Consider the following 16,805-nt stretch of genomic DNA (forward strand, 5'->3'; position numbering starts at 1 on the left):
GCTATGTCTTGTCAGCTATCACCTCCATGCCTTTCTTCTTCTTCTTCTTCTATTAATAATTAAGACAAATAATTTAATAAAATAAATTTTTTATTTTTTAATATATGGATCTTGATTCACTCTTATTGCGAAATAGAGAAAATAGTACTTTTGGTCTAGACAACAATAATTCATGGCAATGTCAAAGCATCTTTTCCCAACCTTTTTCTGGACGGTCATCAACTCCGTGTGATTCAATGTTTTTGCGCCATCCATTTTGAACGTGACTTCATAACTCTTTTTCGTGATTTTCATCTAACTAATAAATTCAGTGGTGCATGCCTTTTACACGGTTAAATTTGGAAAACCAAGATAATAATAAAACGTTTGTGATATGCTTGAAATTATGTATGAGTGGATTATGGTTATTTTTTATTTTCTTTTGAAAGGCCTGAATATTTAGACCCTTGACATTGAATATCAATAAGTTTTTCATTTTTACCAACAATCTTCACTTTTTTTTATTTATTTATGAAAATTCCTATATGATTAAATTAATTAAAAATATGAATACACTGTGCTTCTGGCCTTCTCTTCCGCCACTCCAAAAAGTCTATGTTACTTGAAAATCAAGTATAAGATTATTCTCTCATATCTATAATATAAATATAAATTATATTAAAGAAAATTGATGTGCTTTTGTATATAATAAACTTATTTGATTGTACTTTTGGTTATATAGATCAATAAAAATAATTTTTGAAATAACCTCATACTTCTCTATCTACTTAAATAGTTTTTACTAAAATTAAAAATCGTTAAGAATTACACACAAAATCTTACATGAAAATAAAGAATTGTGTCGTCTCTTTAAAAATCTAAATCACGCACAAAGACTTATATATATTTATTAGTTAATTTGCCTTGACGGAGGATATTATTTCCAAAAATTTGATGTTGAGATAGTTTACAAACAAAACTTATACTCCTCTAAATCACACATACTCCTTCACAAACGATTCAAAGATAAGACCATTAAAACAATTCAGTTATGCTTAAAAAAATTATTTAATAAAAATATCTCTAAAAATATTTTCTATTTAATAAAAATATCTCATATTATAATAATTTCAAATATGAAACTATTTAAATTTTATCTAAAATTAATATTATCTCCATAAATATTAAAATAATTGAGTAAATTATTGATTTAAAAAAATTACAAATTTAGTTATATTAATTTAATAAATTTTTGTTCTAAAGTATCTGAAAAATATTTTTATTAAAATATTTATTATAGACTATGAAAAACTTAATATTAAAATTTGAATCATGCTAACAATTACTTTTACACTTAATAAACAATAAAAAAAAAATTTGAATGAAATATTTCCCTTTTACATTTTCATAATGTAAATTCCACAAATTTAAAAAAATGAATGTCTACATTTGCCTTGTTAACATTTACCTTAAAATTTAGCCAGGCGGTTCCAGTATTCCTTGTTGTCCTTGACCAAACAAACAATTTGGCGCCACCTGTTTGAGTTTCACTTATTTTGAACTGTAAATATTTTTGTAAGAAAAGGAAAGAAAGCAAAAGCAACGGTGGAGTTTTAAGAAGCTTGATTATGAGTAATGGTCAACATAGTTTACTATAAATACGACCATTTTGTAATCCACTCGTTTATACCTTTGAATGTTATACATTCACGCGTTCTCAATCAATCCATAATCCCTAATCCACAATTCAATTCAATTCAATTCTCTCACCCTTGTTTTACTGCTACACACTCATGGGTTCTTCTCCAAATTCAAAGCCTAAAATTGTTAGAGGCTCTGCCGGTTATGTTCTCGAAGATGTTCCTCATTTATCCGATTACATTCCAGAATTACCAGTACGTCGTCGTTCTAATTCTTCTCTTTATTCTTTTCTCTTACGCCCCGTTAAAACATGCTTCTTCTCTACTTACCATTAATATCACTGTATTCAATACATATGTAATAATAACAATCATCATTCATCTTTTCATTTTTTTGCGTTGCTCGCTAGTTTTGTATATATATAATAATTTTTGTTATTTGGTGCTTCGTAGGCTTATTCTAATCCACTACAAGACCATCCTGCTTATTCAGTAGTCAAGTAATTTTTTTATATTTCCTACTCAGCAACACACTTCTCATAGAATTTATTATATTTAATTCATTCATTTTTTATTTTATAATTTCTTTTTATTGATCATTTTATTAATTTTTTTATTTTTTCTACTTGCCAGGCAATATTTCGTGCACATCGATGACAGTGTTCCTCAAAAGGTTATATTTTATTTTATTTTGGGATAAATTTTCGGTTATCTTAAGCAAAATTATGTGCTCCATCATAACGTGGTTTAACTTTTGTCTAAAGGACCATTACTCATCTGATGCATATCCAATCCCATGTATGCGGACAAATTTTGACGTAGTGTTATGGTTTTAAATCGCAGTTCCGGTTACGCTATAAATATTTATATTACGGGAAAATGCGGCCAAATTGCGGCTAGAATGCTCTTGCAGATATTTCAAAATTCGCAATATTACAACTCGTATCATGGTTGTGGACCGCAATTTAAAACGATAATGTGCATCATAATATGTATGAGAGTACTACACTAATAATAATCCAATTAAAACAATACATATGCTGCAAAAACTAAATTTAGATCAATAAGGTTGATCTTATTACTGGTATATCAAATATTAATATCATATAAGATTCATCTTAATGTTGTATGATAGAAGCGGTGTCTTATAAAGTGTAATGAAATGTTATCACTTATGACAGATAAGAGATAACTACTTGGTGTGGTTTAAGTTCAATTCAAAAGATCTTTAAACACTATAACTTCCTTTAGGACAATGCAAGTTAAAACAGTGGTCCAAGATTTTCTGATAAAGAGGTTCTTTTAAAGTTGCAGGAATACCAGTCGCAACTTAGGCACAATTACATTTATTTATGTAGTTTATTATTTATTTCTCTTTTCGTTTTACAGATTATTGCTAACAAAGATAGTCCGAGAGGGACACATTTTCGGCGTGCCGGACCTCGTCAAAGGGTATGCAACACAAGTTTCCATGCGTGTGAATTTATATGTTTAGGCCCCCTGCGTTTATTTTATGAAAGTATAATTAAATTGGATATTCAGGTATATTTCGAACCAGATGAAGTTCAGGCTGCTATAGTGACATGTGGGGGTTTATGCCCTGGACTCAACACCGTTATTAGGGAGTTAGTATGTGGATTATACCATATGTATGGTGTCAAGAAAATTTTGGGAATCAGTGTAAGTGAATCTTGAAACAAAAGCATTTGTTTAGATTTCATACAAGTGAAGACATAATAATGAACAAAATAAAAAATAATGCAATTACAAATGCACAGAGTTATGCTTTTTTGTTAGTTTATTAGTCTCATGACTAAAAAGTTGTTGTATTGTGATGTGAAGGGAGGATACAAGGGCTTCTATGCTCACAATACAATCCCTCTAACTCCTAAAACCGTAAATGATATACACAAGCGCGGCGGAACTATCCTTGGTTCCTCGCGAGGTGGACATGACACCACTAAAATAGTCGACAGTATTCAAGATAGGGGAATCAATCAGGTCTGCATTTTTTTCTATTTATTACTAGAACATATATAATATCATCTTGACATGTTGTATTGTACTATGCAGTATATACATCAGACTTAACATATTCAGCAAAATAAAGATTTTTATAACAACTTAGTCAATTTCAGGTTTATATAATAGGAGGAGATGGAACTCAGAGGGGTGCATATAGAATTTTTGAGGTATATAAATAACCATGAGAATATTGAATACTTTTAGGCATAGGAATATAAATGAGTTTTTCACAATTATTCATTTGCAATCTATGAAATTAATTTCATCAAAATAGCAATTTGTTTAACAACACTTTCCTGATTATCCTCGCAGGAAATTAGAAAACGTGGCCTCAAGGTTGCAGTTGTAGGAATCCCCAAAACCATAGATAACGATATTCCGGTATATCTCTCTGTCTTCCAATTGAAATAGATTGAATCCGTTTATTGCTTGCAACCAGACAGCATGGTTAACATTTAGATGGTTTTCTGTTGTCTCTGGCTGAATAGGTTATTGACAAGTCCTTTGGCTTTGACACGGCTGTTGAGGAGGCTCAACGTGCTATAAATGCAGCTCATGTTGAAGCTGAAAGTGTTGAAAACGGCATAGGTGTTGTCAAGCTGATGGGACGGTACAGTGGTAAGTATCCTGATATCTTGTAATGCCTCCACTTATCAGCTTCCTTAACATCAATCATCTAGTAATACTATATCTTGTTTCTTACTAGACCTGAAGAAGCATATTAGATGGAAATTAGTCTCCTGCTTTTGCCTCCACTTATTTCTTATCAGCAAGAATACTATTGAATATATAAAAAATCATGCCAGTAGAAAAATATGAGTAAGACACAGACTTCTTACAAAACATTTCTGGGTTCAGTACAATGTGAATCATTATGTCATTTAAAGACTCTAAAAGAATACTTTTAAATATAAAATAAATCATGCCAGTAGAAAAATTTGAGTAAGACACGGACTTCTTAGAGAATACTTTTGGGTTCAGTACAATGTAAATCATTATGTCATTTAACAGACTCTAAAAGTATGTAACCAACAATAATACAAACCGGCTAATATCGTGTCAATCAACTCTTTTGTTGATGTAGTTATCAAGCTTGAGAGTCCTTCATATATACTTTATTTTGGGTACATGGTGCAGGATTTATTGCAATGTATGCTACTCTTGCGAGTCGGGATGTGGATTGTTGCTTAATTCCGGAGACACCCTTTTACCTTGAAGGTCCAGGTGGACTTTTTGAGTTTGCAGAGAAAAGACTAAAAGAAAATGGCCACATGGTTATTGTGATTGCTGAAGGAGCAGGACAGGAACTTGTTTCTGAGAGCATCCAAGCCATGCAGAAGCAGGATGCTTCCGGAAACAAACTTCTTCAAGATGTTGGGCTATGGATATCACAGAAGTTGAAGGTGTTGATTATAGTTTATTCTGTTTGTGCTGGTTATTATCTCAATGTCATTTTTAATTGTATTATTCTCTTGATTTATTTCTGGAATACAGATTGAAATTTGACATGTTTGTATCCTTACATAAGAGCCGTGTCCATTTATTTAGGCTATGATTACCTGCTAATCTGTCCAGTCCTTCACCTACTACCCCTACCTATACTAGTTTGCATGTTTGAAAGAAACATCAGTGTCCGTTTTGATGAATTTTTAAATGTTTTATGTTATTTCTGATTCTCAATTAAAGATTTCAATGTGAAGCCTTATGAAAAGTTGTACTAAAGAAGCATTTCTATTTCCATATGCATCCAATTATATCTCACTATTAAGCATCATTGTTATATTAGTTCCTAAAATATTTCCATAAATATCTTTGGGTGAGATGTCATTGGATGCATATATAAAACTTCATAAATATCTTTGGGTGAGATGTCATTGGATGCATATATAAAACTTTTTTGGACTGTCAATGCATATCAATTCAACTCTTTTGTAATTGAAGAACATCTATGAATGTATTATACTTGAGCATTTTCTGATGTTGCAGGATTATTTTGCTAACCAGAAGACAATGGGTATAACTCTCAAATATATAGGTTGGTAAAGATGAAAACTAAAGATGTTAGTATGCTAAAAGAACCAATATCCGAAATATCAATTATTTCCCTTTCTTTTTCTAATTGACAGATCCTACCTATATGATTCGAGCTGTTCCAAGCAATGCTTCTGACAACGTATACTGCACACTTCTTGCTCAAAGTGCTGTTCATGGAGCAATGGCAGGTTACACTGGTTTTACCAGTGGGCTTGTGCATGGAAGACAAACTTATATACCCTTTAACGTGAGTTCGTTAATCAATCATGGTATTTGTTGATTCTGGTTTTTGAAGTTATGATGAGATGAGATAACAACTAATTCTAAGTAGGATTAGGATATTATATAGCATTACATTTTGACTACAAGGTCTTGTAATCTTGCTTAACTCTCTCGGATGTTGGTTGCTTTGTGATACAGAGAATCACTGAAGGACAGAACACAGTAGTGATAACTGATAGAATGTGGGCTAGGCTTTTATCTTCAACAAATCAACCCAGTTTTTTGATGGCTAAGACTGTCATTGAAGAGAAGAAAGAAGAAGAAGAAGAAGAAGAAGAAGAAGCAGCAGCAGCATCTAATCAGTAGGACGAGCATTGTTCATATAACCATTTTGTTATCTAAAAAGTGGGCAGTATTTATCACTCGCTATGTCTGTACATGTTATTACCATCATTTTAGCCTCTACCTTGTTTTAATTGTAACTTGAAAGTAGTATATATAATGAGTCAATTTTTTTGTCTTTCCACGTCCATAATGTCAGTGGAAAGCTAAATCTTACATTAGGAAGATATATTCTTTTGTAATGTTTTAGTTTCAATTTCTTATCCACGACTCACCTAGTGGTAGATTGAACTTTAAGTATATAACTTGCTGGATTTAGACGTGTTTACCAATGTGAACAAAATTGTTTGAACTTGGAAAATTACTCTAGGCAAGTAGATATCTTCAATTGTTAAGTGAACCTAGCCTCGACACAAGTTAAAGTAATGTTTCCAGCTTCTTATTCGCGTTGATGGCTTCAAACTTATTTGTTTCATATTCATGCATAATTAGCCTAGTTTGGACGTAAAATACTTCTAGTAGAAATTAGAAAACGGGTACAAGTCAGACAACTTTGACCAAAAAAAAGGACCGGCTTCCTAATTGTTCCATTTATTATATGTTTGGTTCCAGAATATATTTTTCTATTTCTATTTTCTTTTAAATACAAAATTGTCGCTTGGTGCATCCTATACTTGACTATTCTGTATCAAAATTATCTTCAAAACTCTGTTCTGACTAAAAGTGATAAAAATAGTCCTTTCATTGAATTTAAAATGCATTATACATCAATTATACTCATCCAATCATATACTTAACTATCAGTGAAAAAAAATTATCTAACGCTTTTTAATATCGTATAGAAAATATTTTATATATAAAAATATAAAATGTTGTATTACATTTTTGTGTGCTCATAACAAGTATTGTGCACATACGTACCAAGTACCATGATGTGTTTTTATCAGCAAATAATCAACAGTCAATACAATACAAACAAGGAGGAAGGAAAAAATGAAAATGAAAATCTAACTTTTGCATTTTATTCATAAAGAAAACCGGAGATTTACTACTGTAGTTTACATTCACTTTCATTGTACACATAAAGTAGCAGCAGTGACAGCTAATAGTAACATAGAAATACCGGCTCCAGGATGCTTCTTTTGTCTCTCTTAAGATGTTTTATCCATCAGCTGAATAGGAGTCAGAATATTTGATTTGCTGGTCTCTACAATACATCCATTCATGACCATTTCCTCCAACATAAAATGTACCTTTTCTAAATGAAACATGATATCTAGCTCACACTGCAAATTTAAGCAGATAAAAAAAAAAGACAATAATCAGTGTTTGGTTAAATCTAAGTTCAGGAAATGGAAGGAAGAAAATAATGCATTTCAGGAGTAATGTGGGGAGACTAATTACTTTCAACAAACACAAAACTCCCCAGACTCTAATCACAGCACAACTTACCACATTGCCAAAATGTCGATCCATGGTTTCGACTAAGAGATGGATAAATTCCAAAATAGCAAGCTCATTCTGCAAAATTATCCACATAAGGTAGAATGAACAATCAAGTAGAAGCAGGATTTCAAATGATATCATATTTAACAACGATAAAAGTGATACATGGGAAGTTTTGCGGGAGCTGAAATGTTTAACAAGGCTAATGACTTCAGGTATCTCAGTTTAAAACAGTATTACTTAAGCCAAGCAATGTCCAGCAGATCATGTTTGAAGCCACGATCACTGGTCAGTAAGATCAAAGCTAGACTATTTAACATAATCTACTTGTTTCAAATTATTCACCGTCTTTGTATGAAACAATTAGAATGAGAAATATAGAAAAAAAGAATTACCTCACCATCATCAACTCCAACCAGGAAAAACAAAGATGCATAGCGTCTATATACAATTTTGTAGTTGCGATGCTCAACAAATGAACACTGTCCATGAAAAAAATGCATCAGCAAGATCAATTATAGTATACAGAACTAGCAATAAGACAACTCAATCCCATATGTTTTTGGGATAAACTAACATGTTAATATGATTAAGAGAAAGTTTAAAAAAGTCTCATATTACATGGGAAGGACTACATAAAACATATTAATCATTAACCTAACATCTTAGGCAACCAATAGGTTGAGCTCAAGTGATTAATGAGTTTCAATTAAGGATGAATCAATTGGGAGTACCTGTGTAAGAAACCAGGCTGAACAATCATTGACAAGACTTTACTTACCTCTTGGCCAAACTCCAAACTCCGGATTACTAGAGCTTCTTTCTCTAGGAACAGGAGGGTTAATGCTTAACACAAAAAAAACCTAATATCTTAGGCCATATGGACTAATATAAAGGGATGAAAATAAAGTGGAATGATACTAAGCTTCCCAATCATTCAAATAGTTTAAAATAACAAAATACAATGCATTGTATTGCATATAATATCTCACTAAATTTTTTGTCTTCCCCAATTGGGGGTGTGGAATGAAACCAGCTATTTTCTCTATGATAAAAAATATTCAAAGAATAGAATGAAAATTTAATCTCAGATGATTACGTCCAATTCCACTTTGCAACTAAGTATTTATTCAAATCGGATTAAACAAGTCGGTTGAAATGAATAAAATTAATTGAAACTAATGCTCGCAAACTTGAATCGAAAAGTGCCCTAAAATTGCGGTTGAATAATAATAAAATGGAATGAGAAAGGTAAGATTTGAAGATGGGATGAAAATGAAGGAAAAGAAAGGAACCTGGTGCTCATTGCGAGCGAGGCATTTGCGAACGATTTCACCTTCAAGGGTTCGTCTTTCTTCGACAGTGAGATATTCGTAGTACTGAGCAAGACGAGTCTGACCTTGCTTGTTCACCATTAACACGAATCGAATCCCCATTTTCTTCTTCTTCTTCTTCTGGGATCTCAATTGCACTCTGCATACACTTTCTTGTTTACCAGATCAACTCAAAGCCTATTTGGACACTTATTTTATTTATATTTTACTTTACGTAATTTATTATTTTTATTAATTATTACTCGTGAATTCTTTTTTTAGTAAGATTGAAAATAAGTCGAATTGTCAGTTACCAACAAAATTCATTTTGATTCTTTGAGTTCGATACAAACGTTTTGTTTTAGTCCGAACTCGTTTTGATTTAAATTCGTAAATAGTTCGGTTTAATTTATTAAATTGAATTGGATTTATTAACTACAATCATACCTTAAAAATAAATAATTTTAAATCTTTGAATCTTTTAGATGATTAATTTCTGTAAAAATAAAATAAAATAGTTAATAATAAAAGTGAAATAGCTCCGTAAAAAACTATTATTTCTATCATAACTTTAATTATTATTATTATACTTCAAATAATTATTAATTATAAGTCTCTTTTTAATAATTATCAACTAAATACAATCAATTATTATTATTATTATGCTTCAAATAATTATTAATTATACTTTTTAATAATTATCAACTAAATACAATCAACATATCAACACACAATCGTACCACAAAAATGTATCGATCACAAACGTATTTAACTGTATATAGAACAAGTGTAAAATATTATTTAACAATTATATATTAACGAGTATTTCATGTACCAACCAAATCAAACATTATAACTCAAATTTAATTTATTTACTTAATAAATTAAATTTTAACACATTTAGTTCATGAACTCTGAACCAAATTCAACGATTTAATCCTCAAGTTAAAGTTGGAACTATATGTTGACTTGGTTTTGTGTCCCGCTAGTTAGTTACTAGATACTATTCGAGGAGCAACTTTATGGAAAATCAAGTTGAATACGAATTAAATTGTGATTGAAGAAGTAACATCACTCTTAAGAGGTTATCGAAAAAGGTGGCATCTGGAGAGTTCATCATCTGAATTCAAAATAAAATAAATAAATAAATAAATAAAAAACTAAATTATACTTTTAATTATTTATGTTTAATCTAATTTTTGGATATGTTTGTTATTTTTTTTCTTTCTAAACTATGTGTTTTTAGTGATACTTTTTTGCAATGTTAACATTTATGTTATTGTTTGATTGTATAAATGTTATTTTGTTAATTTCATTAAAAAAATGTCATGTGATTGTCATGTGTATACTGCTTATGACATATAAAATATAAAAGTAAACCATTCATAAATTATTGTTCGTAAAAGTTTCATCGTCATCATCTTCTTTTTTACTATATTTTTCTTCCACTCTATTTTTAAAAATCTTTAAATATAAAATTTGTAATTTTAATAGAAAAACTCAAAATATTGATCTTGTAAATTAGAGAAAAATCAAAACAACATATTCACCATGCAACAAAAATTAAAAAATGACTTGTTTTGAATAAAGAAAAATCCGCCATATAATTCTTTCTTGAATCTCAAATGTTTTAAATGTAATTATTGCATTGAACGCTCATCAATAATTTTTCAGCTATATTGATTTTATTATTAGAGATTGTTTTAATTTTAGTGTTTGTTTCCATAGTTTAAATTTTTTATATGTTAGGCGTGAGGCTAACCCATTATTTGGATTGTTTTGGATCGAAGAAACTCTACATTTGACTTTTGATTTATTGTTAGACTTTTTTTAATGAAATTATTTTCTTGAAAAAAAAAAAACAAAAGCAAATTTTCGAGAAGTTTTTTTGCTCATACTAGTTGTAGAATTTATTTTTGTTTTTGTATTTATAGGTTTTCTTAGAAGTGGACAAAGTTCAGTTATGAACTATAACTCTTTAAAAACTAAACTGAATTGATTTTTAGTTCAAATAAATTGAACCTATAGCTATAAAAAAAGCCCCAAACTCTAAGGTCCTTTTAAAAAAATTCTTATTAAACTCCTAAAATTAGACCCCTATTGAAATAATTTTTTTAAAGTTCCGGCCCATTATTTCATTGGACTTAAGGGAGGGGCTCCTTATAAACCTCAATATTTTGTTAATTTTGAGACTTTTTTTTGTTGAAACTTTTTTAAAATTTATTTTTCTCAAAAAGTTGTGAGAAAAATCAAAAAGAAACCGATTTTTTTTTCGAATTAAAAAAATTTCAAAACAAAAAAAATTGTTTATTGAAAAAAAAAATTTGTCAATTTTATTTTTAAAAGTGGACTTATAGACTCACTAAGCCCACAACATTTTGGAGCCTTTTAAATTATGAAATTTTTTTACCCCTCCAACATGTGGGTTGATGTTAATAATTAGTAGACTTGTCAAATTGACAACTCTAACTGAACCAAACCGATTTTCAATTTAAAAAATGAAATAGAACTGGTTCTACAAACCGGTTTATGGCTATGAATTGAACCAAATTGATTTTAACTTAGATTTACTTGTTCGAATTGAATTGAATCGTTATAATATAGATGCTACCGAACCGCTTTTTTATCAAATTGAACCAAACTATTTTATTCCTAAAGGTCAAATTTTACATAATTACCCTAATTACTTCTAAAAAAAGCAAACTCAATTTTAAATTTTTAAAATCAGTTCGGTTAATAAACTGTTTTTAAAAAAATAGTTTAATTCTCAATTTTTATAAGTCTCAATTCAAAAACAATTCGATTCATTCTGCACGTTGGTTCAGTTTTTAATTTTTTTGAACCCCAATAGGTTTCCCAAAGAATTTCTTCATCCCATCTTCATGTATTTCTAATCACAATCGAAAAGAGATTAAAGTTCGAAACTACATGTTCTTCTTTCTTCAAATACAAATTAAAATCTCTATCTTCTTCATCATCAACCTTCTTTATCTTTATCATAAACTAAAAAAAGAAAAAACAACACAAATTTATTTTTACCACATCAACACCATTATGCTCATATCAACATTGTAATAGCCACATAACATTCTTTTTAACGGAGTTACTGAAAAATAACATTTACGCAAATGAACCATAACATAATGGTTAATGTTGTAAACGGAATGTCACTTACAAGAACTTAATTGAAAGAAAAAAACATAAATAACCTATCCAAAAACAAAATCAAACATTGAATGTAATTATTTTAACATCTTTTACGAATAGAAGATGTAATCTCACAACAAACCCTCATAAATTTACTTATATTTTTCAATGTGTATTGACAATAGAGACCAAGAAATTTTAGCAGTATATATGCTGAGATATCCGCCCATAATTACAAAGAGGCCAAAACCCTGAAAATCTTATCAAGTAAACTATAGTAACTGGTAATCATGAATCAGAAATCACACATCACATACAATTTAATTAACCTTTCCTAACATTATACAATTTATACAACTCTACTACCCAATGTTACTGCTCTACCCAGTTAAGCTCTACCTACTTTAGTGAATATACAGAAGAGAAATGTCGAGGTAAGTTAAAAAAAAAAAAAAGAGGTTCAAGAATTCCAGAAGACGTTAGTGTCAGTGCTATACAATGAAGAATCTTGTATTTCCTGGTTAGCCACATGACAATCAATAAGACGCGCTTGAATAATTTTGCAGAGGAATAGACCTGAAGGAAGCATCCACCATTCACTTTCATCCCTGTATTAGAGAAAGTTGTCAAATAGTGAGATACAAAATAAATATATGAAGTGGCTATCAATTTTCATTATCTGATAATAATACAATCATTTGATACTTACATACTAAAACTCCAGGATTGAACGTTGGAATGTTTGTCATGTAAATGAGCTCTGTAATGAATATATCCACAAATGAAGGCAACTACCTGTTTCAAGGTTAAAACAAATGCTTGGAGTTTATTCAGAGAAAATTGAAACATAATGAAAAGTTACATACTCCTTGATCTCATATTATCTGTGGTTTAAGGATATACATACCTCTTAAAAATAACAAATCACTAAATATAACAACTCCCATGATAAACTATTGACTAAAAAAATACAGTTATATTTGTTTATGATTTTATCATTGTATTTATTACAGGTTACAGAAAAATAGATAATATAATTAGAGGTATGTTGGTAAAAAATAATTAATGGACTTGAAAATTTGAAAGAATTTTTATAAAAAGGGTCAAGGAAAAATCTCAAGAGATCCTATATTTAGGGGAAGTGTTAGTAATATAGAGCTAGAACTTGAGATACAATCATAAAAATAAATAAAGGTACTATTGATGAAAAAGTAATTAATCATAAAAATAATATTCTAGTAACAAATAATGGACAGTTAACATGAGATGAGGAGAGTATTAGAAATCAGTAACTGGTCACAAATAGCAACATTTGTTTGGTATTTAAAACTAGTCAGAAGTAGGTTCAAGTCTATAACAACTTACAACATTAACTAGGGAGGTCAGATTCCACAAAGCATATAGACGAGCAAGGCCAGCTGATCTCCTAGGTCCTTGACTAAACAAAGCACTGATTCCAGATGGAAATGGAAATAGCACGCCGAGAGGGAGGACAAATAAAACTAAGAAGAAGTTCACCAGCGACAGCGAGTACATCTGAAGTAAGGTAAGCAACACTAATATAAAATCCCCCAGGAGCAAAATAGAGATAACCAGACCGACTAGATCCTGCAGTGATACGAAAGAGCGTTGGTAAAAACGATAAGTGTTTGTCATGTAAATGAGCTCTGTAATGAATATATCCACAAATGAAGGCAACTACCTGTTTCAAGGTTAAAACAAATGCTTGGAGTTTATTCAGAGAAAATTGAAACATAATGAAAAGTTACATACTCCTTGATCTCATATTATCTGTGGTTTAAGGATATACATACCTCTTAAAAATAACAAATCACTAAATATAACAACTCCCATGATAAACTATTGACTAAAAAAATACAGTTATATTTGTTTATGATTTTATCATTGTATTTATTACAGGTTACAGAAAAATAGATAATATAATTAGAGGTATGTTGGTAAAAAATAATTAATGGACTTGAAAATTTGAAAGAATTTTTATAAAAAGGGTCAAGGAAAAATCTCAAGAGATCCTATATTTAGGGGAAGTGTTAGTAATATAGAGCTAGAACTTGAGATACAATCATAAAAATAAATAAAGGTACTATTGATGAAAAAGTAATTAATCATAAAAATAATATTCTAGTAACAAATAATGGACAGTTAACATGAGATGAGGAGAGTATTAGAAATCAGTAACTGGTCACAAATAGCAACATTTGTTTGGTATTTAAAACTAGTCAGAAGTAGGTTCAAGTCTATAACAACTTACAACATTAACTAGGGAGGTCAGATTCCACAAAGCATATAGACGAGCAAGGCCAGCTGATCTCCTAGGTCCTTGACTAAACAAAGCACTGATTCCAGATGGAAATGGAAATAGCACGCCGAGAGGGAGGACAAATAAAACTAAGAAGAAGTTCACCAGCGACAGCGAGTACATCTGAAGTAAGGTAAGCAACACTAATATAAAATCCCCCAGGAGCAAAATAGAGATAACCAGACCGACTAGATCCTGCAGTGATACGAAAGAGCGTTGGTAAAAACGATAAGAGGAGATGCAGCAGATTTTATAAAAACTGGGACATGGTGAAGTTAACAATGGAAAACATTGTAATACCTGATGACCAACAGGTTTTGTATTATAAATAATAAAAGCAAGAGGATAATATATAGTTTTCTTCTCTTTAAGTGTTCTTAGACTCTTGCCATTCAATATTCCACCAGACATCCTTCTAGGCATCACCAGGTGTTCATTGCTTGTCAAGTGATGCACTGGAATTCTGGGACTTATAAGAAAACTGCACACAACAAAGTATAAGAATTCATTAATCATAAATTCGTAAAATATTTAACAAAACATTGTGAGAAATAGAGTATATGAAAATATCTTATAGTATTATCGGTATCATGATATTATGTAGGATTAGTTTCTTATCTTAGATTATCTCTACAGATTAATTTTCATATTTCTTTGTTATAAACACGATTTGCTTCCTGATTTTTTCCTATTTATTTAGCATTGAAGTCTTGTATTAGTTTAAATAATGATATTAATGCTTAGTCATTTGTATCAAGTTATTTTCAATCATATTACACCATAATTATGTCCCAAAAGTCTTCATTCTTTCTTTTCTCCTTATTTTATTTAAAACCCAATAGCTTCAATACAAATGATAAGTTAGCATTACCCCGACTGCTTTTCAGATATTCTTAAATCATCACAACTTTCCCCTGCGGATGACATGTTTTCATTCTCAGTAGCATGCACCACAAGTCCAAATTGGCAATATCCAGAAGCTGTGGGCTGACACCATGCAAGATCAACACGTACCCCATATGTAGCCAACCTAGGATTTGCATATACATCGAGCCAGCCAATAATATGGCTAAAAGTTATTTTTAGATGTCCACGGCGAACTAAGCGTAATTGAGCATTAAGACCAGCCACTAATCGATACCATATAGTCGGTGGAACGGACTAAGAAGAAGAGACAAGTATAATAATCAGTTAGCGACGTAAACATCCAGGAGTATTTGTCAATATTGCACATAAAAGCTAAACTTTGAGTTAGAACAAACCTGACTCATGATGCTGGTAAGAATATTATCACTATGAAGAGAGAAAGGACTCGTGTAACTTCCATCTCCTCCAAAAATTATAGACATGGGAAATCTTTGATGAAGACGAGGAGGAAGATCAGGTCTTTTTTCATCTCCACCGAGAAAGAAGTCTAGATATGCCAGCATCAAATCAGATGTTGCAGCTACCTGTGACATCATAGGTAAAGTAACTATACTAGCGAATACCATCAAACTATTCAAACAAGTCATAATAACTTAATGTGGCAGGAAGAGATGCCAAGGAAGTACTTATAGCTAATTCAAAATTATATAAACATACTGTAAAATTAAATTAAATTCACTACAGGGAAGTAATGAGGTGTTTGGGGCATAAATTTATTAAGCCGAGATCCTAATTATGGTAAGGGAACAAATCCATAAAATTAAATCTGAAGTACCTTCAACCCTTCATAAAGGGCTCGTGAACGGCATGAGCGCAAGCAAGCATGATCATACTCTGACCGAACAAATTCTCGAAGTTTCTGCAATTTCTTTCTCCGACACCTTTGCAGCCATGACCAAGCAAGGGGATATGCAGTGACACAAAGGATACTATATATAGACCCTTCCCACCATTGATAAGTAGCTAAACTATTAATCTCATCCACAAATCTATTGAAGGCATCTTCATATCTGCAACATGAAGTGGTATAAATAATAGTTAAAAGATCAATTTTAATGCATAACCCGAACCAAAAACATCTTGCACAGTACACAGCTAAATATTGTTGAAAATGAATGAGGATACACTATATTTTACAGATGCATACACAATATCTTTTACTTGCTCTGGAGGACAATGAGGGAGATGCCAAGGTTCACTGAATGTATTTGGACCCTGGAAATATAACCTATGCACATGACTTGGAGATTCCTCACTTCTATTTGTTTCAATAATCTGAAAGATCATGGAAAGACAGTTAAAATCAAGTGTAACGTAGAACCAAGTCCCAAAGGTGGTGAGTATTAATGAAAGTGACATGGAAGAAGTTGGTTATGGGACCTCATTCAGTGATTCCAGAAAGGGGAAAGA

General features: G+C 30.8%; 3 protein-coding genes across 4 annotated transcripts in view; 1 reads left to right on the forward strand and 2 right to left on the reverse strand.

Annotated features, from left to right (window-relative positions):
- Positions 1–1,652: 1,652 nt before the first annotated feature.
- On the forward strand, positions 1,653–6,505 carry LOC101491465 (ATP-dependent 6-phosphofructokinase 3-like). Its single transcript, XM_004503452.4, has 13 exons — positions 1,653–1,874; positions 2,073–2,119; positions 2,253–2,292; positions 3,009–3,071; positions 3,162–3,299; positions 3,462–3,620; positions 3,758–3,811; positions 3,957–4,025; positions 4,133–4,262; positions 4,782–5,047; positions 5,631–5,679; positions 5,771–5,925; positions 6,099–6,505. Exons 1-13 carry the CDS (start codon positions 1,773–1,775, stop codon positions 6,264–6,266), a joined length of 1,440 nt encoding a protein of 479 aa, XP_004503509.1. The 5' UTR covers positions 1,653–1,772; the 3' UTR covers positions 6,267–6,505.
- Positions 6,506–7,236: 731 nt separating this feature from the next.
- Positions 7,237–9,211, reverse strand: LOC101491781 (AP-4 complex subunit sigma). Its single transcript, XM_004503453.4, has 4 exons — positions 8,984–9,211; positions 8,084–8,170; positions 7,695–7,763; positions 7,237–7,528 (listed from the first exon to the last, which is right to left on the reverse strand). The coding sequence occupies exons 1-4, from the start codon at positions 9,122–9,124 to the stop codon at positions 7,394–7,396; spliced, it is 432 nt and encodes a 143-aa protein (XP_004503510.1). The 5' UTR covers positions 9,125–9,211; the 3' UTR covers positions 7,237–7,393.
- A 3,068-nt stretch (positions 9,212–12,279) lies between these two features.
- The window catches only part of LOC101492105 (uncharacterized), a 12,021-nt gene continuing 7,495 nt past the window's right edge, over positions 12,280–16,805 (reverse strand). Inside the window, exons 15-22 of one of the 2 annotated variants that reach the window (XM_073369921.1) lie at positions 16,543–16,670; positions 16,171–16,405; positions 15,731–15,919; positions 15,340–15,629; positions 14,769–14,949; positions 14,421–14,663; positions 12,858–12,943; positions 12,280–12,756 (exon numbers count right to left, since the gene is read on the reverse strand). In XM_073369921.1, the coding sequence (XP_073226022.1) occupies positions 12,609–12,756; positions 12,858–12,943; positions 14,421–14,663; positions 14,769–14,949; positions 15,340–15,629; positions 15,731–15,919; positions 16,171–16,405; positions 16,543–16,670 (1,500 nt within the window). In that variant the 3' untranslated portion in view covers positions 12,280–12,608. Of the gene's footprint in view, positions 12,757–12,857; positions 12,944–14,420; positions 14,664–14,768; positions 14,950–15,339; positions 15,630–15,730; positions 15,920–16,170; positions 16,406–16,542; positions 16,671–16,805 lie in introns of those variants that run through there. The other variant, XM_073369920.1, reaches the window with a different exon arrangement.

The sequence above is a fragment of the Cicer arietinum genome, chromosome 6 (assembly GCF_000331145.2).
Source record: "Cicer arietinum cultivar CDC Frontier isolate Library 1 chromosome 6, Cicar.CDCFrontier_v2.0, whole genome shotgun sequence".
NCBI classification, from domain to species: domain Eukaryota; kingdom Viridiplantae; phylum Streptophyta; class Magnoliopsida; order Fabales; family Fabaceae; genus Cicer; species Cicer arietinum.